General features: G+C 49.4%; 1 protein-coding gene across 1 annotated transcript; it reads left to right on the top strand.

The window, feature by feature from the left end:
- The first annotated feature begins 2,079 nt into the window (after positions 1-2,079).
- Positions 2,080-8,557, top strand: SF3A3 (splicing factor 3a subunit 3). Its single transcript, XM_059488663.1, has 17 exons — positions 2,080-2,210; positions 2,283-2,330; positions 2,461-2,513; positions 2,942-3,047; positions 3,453-3,525; positions 3,839-3,930; positions 4,056-4,138; positions 4,509-4,647; positions 4,949-5,017; positions 5,540-5,607; positions 5,925-6,032; positions 6,216-6,285; positions 6,748-6,912; positions 7,021-7,131; positions 7,496-7,586; positions 7,912-7,967; positions 8,274-8,557. Exons 1-17 carry the CDS (start codon positions 2,115-2,117, stop codon positions 8,349-8,351), a joined length of 1,506 nt encoding a protein of 501 aa, XP_059344646.1. The 5' UTR covers positions 2,080-2,114; the 3' UTR covers positions 8,352-8,557.
- Positions 8,558-9,023: the final 466 nt, after the last annotated feature.

The raw sequence follows: 9,023 nt of genomic DNA, 5'->3' as shown, positions 1-9,023 counted from the left end.
CGCTCTGGGCTTCCCTGCTCCAGCCCTCCCAGCACAGAGCTGGGCTCCTTTGGGTGCTGCTCTGTGGCAGGATGGGCACAGCCCATGGGGTGTCTGTAGGACCATGGCACTGGTGTGCGCACATTCCTGGCTCCTTCAGAGGCTCTTCTCTGCTGGTTGATGGAACTCTAGCACAATTTTTGTTGCTGCTTCTGCCCTGTGACCTGGGCTGGGCTCTGGTGCTGTGCCTTGGAGGGTGGGTGAGCAGCTCCAGCCCCGAGGTTCCCAGCTGAGCCTGTCCTCCAGCAGCAGCAGCACAAGCTGGGCTTTCTGCAGGGCTGTTTCCAGGGATTAACCGCAGAAGGTTTTGTACAAGGGGCCCCCAGGCTCCTCTTTCAGCCAGCCTCCAGAGCCTCACGTTTTTAGCCAAAAAAGGAAATGACCCAGCTGCACGTAGCACTGGAACATCTGGATTTTATCCCTGTCATGAATGGGTCATGGCTGAACATGGCCCAGTGCCTGATTTACAGGAGGGGGAGGGTGATGTCATGCACAAACATCCCCCGAGACTGGAGTGTGGCTCTGAAACAGTCATGGAAATTTCATTAAGCACGAGGAGCAGTGTGAGGGGGGTCAGGCCAGGGCTGCTGTGCTGGTGAGGTGGCAGTGGGGCAGAAAGAGACCATGGCACTGACCAAATCTGCCCAAGCCATGCCCTCCTGCACCACTGTGCATCAGGGACAACGTTAACAGCAGAGACAGGTTCAAGCCACTGCCTGGGGAGTCCTGTGAGGTCCACGAGTTGGACTTTGATGATCCTCATGGGTCCCTTCCAGTTGAGGATATTCTGTGGCTCTCTGCATTTCTGCTCCCAGCCCCTGACACACTGCACTGCTGCCCTGAAATGAAACATCATCTCCTGGGACAACTTTCTCCCACCTCCTCCCACCAGGAGGGTGGGCATGCAAGGGTTGGTCTTGTCCCACCTCGATCCTCCCGATGCCAGTAGCCCAAAATAAGGAGGACATGTGGCTGGATGGGACATTGCTGGATTTCAATTCCTTCCCTTTCCAGAGATGAAATTTCATGCAAAGATAAATGTTAGAACACTAAGTTCAGAATCATATCTCTGTTTTTATTTTTAGGCAGGCATTCATGAAGAAAAGTTATATACTTTGGGGCAGCTTATAATGCAAGGGATTTATTAAAGACAATATTCATACCTGCAGCAACATCCTGCCTCAGTGAAGGATCATCTTTGTCTGCCATTAATTAAGACAAATTTTTTTTCTTGCTTTTGGCTTAGAGTAATTTTAAAAAATACGAATAATTCATTCACATACAGTGAGTCAAAACGTAATTACAGCTTTGAATTCGGCAGTGTTGGGGCAAGGCACCCTTGGATTTAGGGTGGATCTGAAGAAGGCACTTGAAAACAAGCGGGGTGTCTGTGGGAGGATTCACACTGTGATTGTGGGGCTGAAAGCAAAGTCTGCGCTGCCGGGCACCGAGGCACCGAACCCGGGGAGCTGCGGGCGCGTCCCGCACGGCTCGGCGTCAAACATCGCTGCTGCGGCCGGGCAACCCGAGAGGGTCCGGGCTGGGGCAGCCCCAAATCCAAACCGGTACCGGGGGACACTCAGTGCCCCAAGCACCGTGCTGGGACACGGCCCCGAGCTCGGACATGGCCCCGTGTTCAGATACCGTGCTGGGACACGGCCCGGTGCTCGGACACGGCCCCGTGTTCAGATACCGTGCTGGGACACGGCCCGGTGCTCGGACACGGCCCCGTGTTCAGATACCGTGCTGGGACACGGCGCCGAGCTCGGACACCGCTCTCGTACACGGTCCCGGGCTCGGACAGTGCTCCGCGCTTGGACACGGCCCGGTGCTCGGACACCGTGCTGGGACACGGCCCCAGGCTCGGACACTGTTCTCGGACACGGCCCCGCGCTCGCACACCGCGCTCTGACACCGCTCTCGGACGCGGCCCCGCTCTGAGGGCACGGCCGGGCCGCCGCCGCCTCCTGCCGGCCGGCCCCGGGCACCGCGCCGCGCCCCGGAACCGGAACCTTCCCGCACACACACCGGGGCCTCACCGGGGCCTTCCGGCGGTAGCGGGAGCCGTGCGCGGGATGGAGACGATCCTGGAGCAGCAGCGGCGCTACCATGAGGAGCGGGAGCGGCTCATGGACGTGATGGTGAAGGAGATGCTCACCAAGAAATCCACGGTGCGCCCGGGGCCTTGAGGGGGGCGGGAGGCGCCGCCGGGGCCCGCGCTCACCGCTCTGCTCTGCCCACAGCTCCGCGACCAGATCAACTCGGACCATCGCACCCGGGCCATGCAGGACGTGAGTGCTCCGGGGCTGGGGACGGGAGCGGGGCTGGGGCCGGGGGCGAGGGGGCCGGGCTGCCCGGAGCGAGCGGGGCCTGTCCCGGTAACGGGCTCGGCGGCGCTCGGGCCTCTCCTTTGTTCCGCAGAGGTACATGGAGGTGAGCGGCAACCTGCGGGACCTGTACGACGACAAGGACGGGTGAGTGTGCCCGAGCGTGTCCCGCTGTTTGAAGTCAGTGTGAATGTCCCGAGGGTGACACGCGAATGGAGATGTGGCGACTGAATGCAGGGCAGGACCCGAGGGCACATCCGTGTTGGATGGACACGTTTTGTTGTGTTGTGTTGTGTTGTGTTGTGTTATGTCGTGGGGAGGCCCTGGCTGCTCCAGGGTTTGTCAGGGGCTGCAGCCTGTGCAGGGGGATGTGGCCACAAGCCCCTGAGCCTGCTGGGCTGGGAGGTCCCCCATGGCTCAAAGGTTTGCAGTCAGACACTGAGCACAGACCTGGACTAAGGCTGTGTCAGTGTCACCCTTCCCTTCCCTTCCCTTCCCTTCCCTTCCCTTCCCTTCCCTTCCCTTCCCTTCCCTTCCCTTCCCTCTGTAATCTGTTGCTGTCCATGAACTCACAGCCTGCGTAAGGAGGAGCTCAGTGCCATCTCCGGGCCCAATGAATTTGCAGAGTTTTACAACAGACTGAAGCAAATTAAGGAATTTCATCGGAAGCACCCAAATGAGGTGAGTTGATACCTGGTCCACAGGAACAGGTGAGATGTGCTCTGTTGGGTCTCATCCCTACAGGAAACAGAATTTTTGTTTGCCCAGTTTATTGCATTAATACACAAGTACTGAGAACACTCAGCATAGCTGCTGAGGGTCAGGAGCATGTGAGGGAGCAGTGCAGGACACTCACCCTGTTCCCTGCTAGAACAGGGATGTTCAGCTGAGCTGGGATCAGATCTCCCCTTTCTCATGTTGGCTAAAGCCACACTTTTGCCTTTGTACAGAAAGAAAGGTGACAAAGCTTTGGGTCTGTTTTCTGTTTGCAGTTTCATTATTTGCTGTCTTGTGTGATTTTATATTAGTTGTTCTGGGACAGGAGCTGAAGTAAATCACTGTGTGCCTTTTATCTGTGCCTTGCAGATCTGTGTTCCTATGTCAGTGGAGTTTGAAGAGCTGCTGAAGGCCAGAGACAACCCCAGCGAAGAAGCTCAGAGTAAGTTTGTAGTTTGCTTCAGCTCTGGCATTATTTAATAGGTTGTTTGATCTGGTTTGCATGTTTCAGGGCCTCACCTCCCTTTCACTAAATGAATTCTGAAAATTCTCCTGTTTAAATGCTTCTGAACTGCAGTCAGGCTGCTGTTCCCTGAGGAATGTTCTGGGGCTGCTCCATGAGTGTCAGAGGCATTGTAGCCCCTTCCTTAAGCATAAATGACTTCACAGCTGATCCTTTTCCAGTCCCAAAACAGTTGTAGAATAAGTAGGGAATATTAAGCTCATAATAAAGCTTTTCATGATCTTTCCTGCAGATCTGGTGGAGTTCACAGATGAGGAAGGGTATGGACGATACTTGGATTTGCATGATTGTTACCTCAAGTACATTAACCTGAAATCATCAGAGGTGAGTGGCTGCTGTGTGTGGGCCCAGGGATCTCCAGGCCCTGCACAGGCTGAGGCTCCTCTTTTCTGGGAGCTGGATGTTAATTTGGCCATGTATGAACTCTGACTCACACTTTCTGTTCTTAGAAATTGGATTATATCACTTACTTATCCTCATTTGATCAACTCTTCGATATTCCCAAGGAGAGGAAAAATGCTGAATATAAGAGGTGAGCCTGTTTGCCTTGTGAGAAGGAATTTACTGGTGAGAAGGAATTCCTGGTGAGAAGGAATTTACTTCTGAAGTGTACAGAGATTATAATTAACAGTCAAATTTAACTCACATAGATTGGGTACCTCAGCTCAATCATATGTCTGAGCCCCAAGCAAACTTGCAGTGCAGCAGAGATGTGGAGAGGCACATTTAGCTCAGAGGAAGAGCTTTAATATACCCTTGGAACTGTTATGTCAAGAAAATCCTGTGTGGAAATCTGGCCTGACCTTGTTCACGTCCATGTGCAGCACTGGAGGGTGGTGCCTGTCCAAAGCTGTGCTGAGGGGGTGACAATGAATTTCCTGTGCTCGTGATTCCCCTGCCAGGTATCTGGAAATGCTCCTTGAGTACCTGCAGGATTACACAGATCGAGTGAAGCCATTGCTGGACCAGAATGAACTTTTTGGGAAAATCCAGACGGAGTTTGAGAAGAAGTGGGAGAACGGCACGTTCCCGGGCTGGCCGGTGAGCAGCTGGGCCTGGGGGATGTTCTGTGCTTGGGAGGGGCTGTGGGAGTCATTTGTGCTGGGGGCACCATGACTGTGTTTAAATTCATACTGGCCTGAATTTAAAACCCAGCATAACTGGTTTGAAACAAGCATTGTTTCAGATTAGCTTATTTTGTATCTTCACTACTGCTCCATTTCTAGTTTATTAAGAGCATTTTTCTCTGTGAAACGAACTGCTTTACTAGAGATTAAAATGTTCTATGTCCAGAAGTGGTATAGTTTGTTGTGCAGCTCTTGCATGTGTTTTTTTTTGGCAGAAAGAAACCAGCAGTGCCCTCACCCATGCTGGTGCCCACCTGGACCTCTCGGCCTTCTCCTCCTGGGAGGTAATTAATTTTCCAGTGCTCTGCACATACTACCACATTTTGAGCAGATGGAAGTTCAGTGATTTGGGTTTTTGGTGTAGGTCTAGTGCTGTGTTTTTGTTTTTGGCTCTGTGCTTCCTGGGTAAAACTTTGATGGTGCTGATGATGTGATTTCTCCCATTGGGGGTGTAACTTGAAAGACCTGGTTAGATTTGTCACATTCCTCATTTTCCTGGGAGCAGGGGTACAGTGTTGACAGTCCTTTCTAAAACACTGTTCATCAGGGTTTTTTCTTCATTAATAAGCTAATAGATATATTTAGCTATATTTAATAAGCTATATTTAGCTATATTTAATAAGATAAAGTGGGCTATATCCATATTGTATGTGTTGAAAGTCCTTTCTTAAAAACCGTTCAGGGTTTTTTCTTCATTAATAAGCTAATAGATATATTTAGCTATATTTAATAAGCTAAAGTGGGCTATATCCATATTGTATGTGTTGAACAGCTTGTCTCTTACAGTGGTTTATTTATTTGAACAGGAATTGGCCTCCCTGGGACTGGACAGATTAAAATCAGCTTTGCTGGCTCTGGGGCTGAAGTGTGGCGGGTAAGGTGTAATTTTGTAGAGTTCCCTTCAGTTTCTGGGGTGTTCCTGTATCACATTTCTGTCTGGGATACTTGTGTGGTTATCTCTGTTGTACTAGAATTACCTTAGAGATGTTTGAAAGATAAAACTTTAAGAACCAAGCAGTGGGATCTGCTGCTTTTAACTGGTCCTGTCTCTGGTACAGTAGACTTTGACTTTAATGAAGACAAAGATAAAAGGAATCTCATGGTTTCCTAAAAGCTACATTTAGATTTTTATTGCATCTCAGGAAATGTAAAACTGCAATCTAGACTCATCCCTTCCCTGCTTCTCTGCAGGACTCTGGAGGAACGTGCTCAGAGGCTCTTTAGCACCAAAGGCAAATCCCTGGAAGCACTTGATCCTTCCTTGTTTGCTAAGAATCCAAAGACAAAAGGAAGCAAAAGGTGAGTTCTCAGAGGTCATTCTGAGGCTGGCAATGTTCTCTGCTCTTGGATGAGGAGTGTTCTATAGTCACCACTCTTGTGTAGTTAGAGATTCTGGATTTTAGAAGCTTTTCATGCTGAACCAAACAGAAGGTACCAGAGCTGAACTTGTGTGTTTAATGAAGATACCCTCATCTTTTTCAGGGACACTGAAAGAAATAAAGATCTTGCATTCCTGGAAGCTCAGATTTATGAGTACGTGGAAGTTCTTGGGGTAAGGATTTTATTTTGTTTTTAAGCTTTTTTATTTCAGAGCTGTCAAATAGTGACTGGAACATTGTCCTTATCTTTACATGGTGCTTTTATAGGCACATCACATCAGTGTTCTGCACCACACCTGTTTTGTGCAAAAGTCATACAGCACTGCAAACCTTTACTGGATCTGCCTTGCTCCTTGTGTTTAGTTTTGGGGGATTGTTTTCAGGGGAGTGGCTGCTGCTGTGGTAACGCTGGAAGTGCTAATAGGTGATACAAGGTTTCATTCTTTACAAATAGGAAATGTCAGAGTACTAAAAACTGAAACTGTTTGGCTCGGTAAGGTGGGAATTCTCTGCTTCACACTGGTCTTGTTTCCTCCCTCTGTGCACTGAGGGAGTTTTTGGCTACAGGAGTGACTTTTTGCCTGACTTTTTGCTGCAGTGGTGTGTGGACAATCCCTTCCTTTCTCCCCCTCCAGGAGCAAAGACACCTCACCCACGAGAACGTGCAGCGCAAGCAGGCACGGACAGGGGAGGAGAGAGAGGAGGAGGAGGAGGAGCAGATCAGCGAGAGCGAGAGTGAAGATGAAGAAAATGAAATCATTTATAATCCTAAAAATCTGCCTCTTGGCTGGGATGGGAAGGTAACTGAGACTTAGCAGGCCTGGAGAAGTGGGACAGGTCACTGACTCCACTCTGCTTCTCTGAGTTTCTTTGCCAAGTGACCTAATCCTGCTGTCTCCTTTCTCCAGCCCATCCCATACTGGTTGTATAAACTCCATGGACTGAACATCAACTACAACTGTGAGATCTGTGGTAACTACACCTACCGAGGGCCCAAGGCTTTCCAGAGGCACTTTGCAGTAAGTGACAGCCCTGCTGCATTCATTCTTGCATTGTAATGAGTCCTTGGGGTCCCTGAGCAGCATTTTTGCCATGTGGGTCTGAGCTTGTGCTGCAGGGCCATGCAACAGAACCCAGAAATGGTGTTAGGCATACAGAAATCTCTTTTGCTACCATCCTTGCCCATTTGAACACCCAGTGCTCAGGTCTGATGGGTGCACTGTAGCTCTTGATGGCTGGTGTGGTGTTACTGTCTGCAGGACAAGAAAATAATGTTTTTAAAGAGGACTGGTGGATTTGTACTGTGATAACATGTTTTGCACCCTGTTTAGATGTTAATGTCTTGTGGTGTTCCCTCTCACACTGATCCCATCTCTTCCCCAGGAGTGGAGACATGCCCACGGCATGCGGTGCCTGGGCATCCCCAACACAGCTCACTTTGCCAATGTCACACAGATTGAGGATGCAGTCTCATGTAAGTAGTGATGGCAGGGCAGGGAACATGTTAAAGAGCATCACCTTTTCTGAAGGAGTGGCTTTGGACCTTGGTCTCATGTCCCATCCCAAAAATCCATTTGAGTTCTTGTTTGAGTTCTTGTTTGCTGCAGCTCAGTGCCTTTCAGTAAGCACAGTGGAATGATAGTACAGTGGAATGATGGATTATAACATCCATCCTTTGTAATGGATGTTAGATACATTCCTGGGTTTAAAAGGGAGGGAAAAAAGCTCATGTGTGTATTTTTTAGAAGCCACTATCTCAAGGGAAGTGACATAGATGCTGTTTGATTTTGTGTTTGCAGTGTGGGCAAAGCTGAAACAGCAGAAGGCTTCAGAGAGGTGGCAGCCTGATACAGAGGTGAGCAGTGAGAGGCATTCAGTGTCTCCCCTCCCGTGTCCATGGGAACCCCTTGTTCCAGTGTCCTGGTGCCTTTTCATAAACTTCTGTTCCAAAGCCATTTTTCAACAGGGTGCAGGGAAAAGTGGGAACTAAAATCTGTAGCACACCCTGTAACAACTCTGGCCCTGGCTGAGCTCTTCTCCCAGCACCTGCTGGCAGATCCACTGCCTGCCTTCCTGCACAGAAGTTCTGGCAGGGTGCTCATGGTCAGTGGCTGCTCTTGGAGCTAACATTTGAGTCTCTAAACTGTTGGTTCTGTTCCAGGAGGAATATGAGGATTCCAGTGGGAATGTGGTGAATAAAAAGACCTACGAAGACCTGAAGCGCCAAGGGCTGCTGTAGCTGTCCCCTGGTGAAGGATCCCACCACATCTGCAGAGAGAGTGGATCTGGCAGCAGCTTTGACTTCTTCATTGTCTGCATTTTGTATGTGCATGAACAGATTTCAAGAATACTTTATAGAGTCACTTTCTAGTAAGCCACTTAGACTTGTGACGTTGTTTTATATTAAAAAATACCTTGAAAAATAAAGTCATTGTAATTTAGGAAGTGTTGAGGGTCTTGTCTTCTTTCATATGCTGGAAGGAAGAGTTTTGATTGCAGTGTGTTTAAAATGCTTTTTATACAGCTGTCAGAAAGAATTCCTTCTCTCATTTCCACTCTGCTGGAAATGTTTATGGTGAGGGTGTACTGAAGCACATGGACACTGTGTGCTGACAGGTACTGGTCCTATTTCTAGATCTTGGTATAAACTTATGGTTTTCTTTAAAAAACAAGCTCACCTGGCTTACAGAACTGTTTTTACCTTGGGTTTATGTCCCTGGGGAGCTTTGGCCGTTGTTTTTTTCTGAGAACTGCCAACTGAGCCTCAGGTTTGGCTCTGGGTGATTTCTATGGCACTGCTTGGCTTGAATGTCCTGGTTGGTCATTTGTGTGCAGATCCCTCTGTGGTGCAGGAGGATGGAGATGGGAACAGAGACTGTTTAGAGATGCCTGTTGTGGCTTCAGGAGCATC

The sequence above is a fragment of the Ammospiza nelsoni genome, chromosome 25 (assembly GCF_027579445.1).
Source record: "Ammospiza nelsoni isolate bAmmNel1 chromosome 25, bAmmNel1.pri, whole genome shotgun sequence".
NCBI classification, from domain to species: Eukaryota; Metazoa; Chordata; class Aves; order Passeriformes; family Passerellidae; genus Ammospiza; species Ammospiza nelsoni.
The sequence above is the reverse complement of the archived record's forward strand: the minus strand, read 5'-3'. Positions and strand labels throughout refer to the sequence as shown.

Excerpts from the sequence above, each read along its gene's own strand:
- SF3A3 (XM_059488663.1), top strand. The coding sequence starts at position 2,115 with ATGGAGACGATCCTGGAGCAGCAGCGGCGCTACCATGAGGAGCGGGAG. Across the intron at positions 3,526-3,838 it reads CCCCAGCGAAGAAGCTCAGA|ATCTGGTGGAGTTCACAGAT; the intron begins GTAAGTTTGTAG and ends TCTTTCCTGCAG. Across the intron at positions 3,931-4,055 it reads TTAACCTGAAATCATCAGAG|AAATTGGATTATATCACTTA; the intron begins GTGAGTGGCTGC and ends TTCTGTTCTTAG.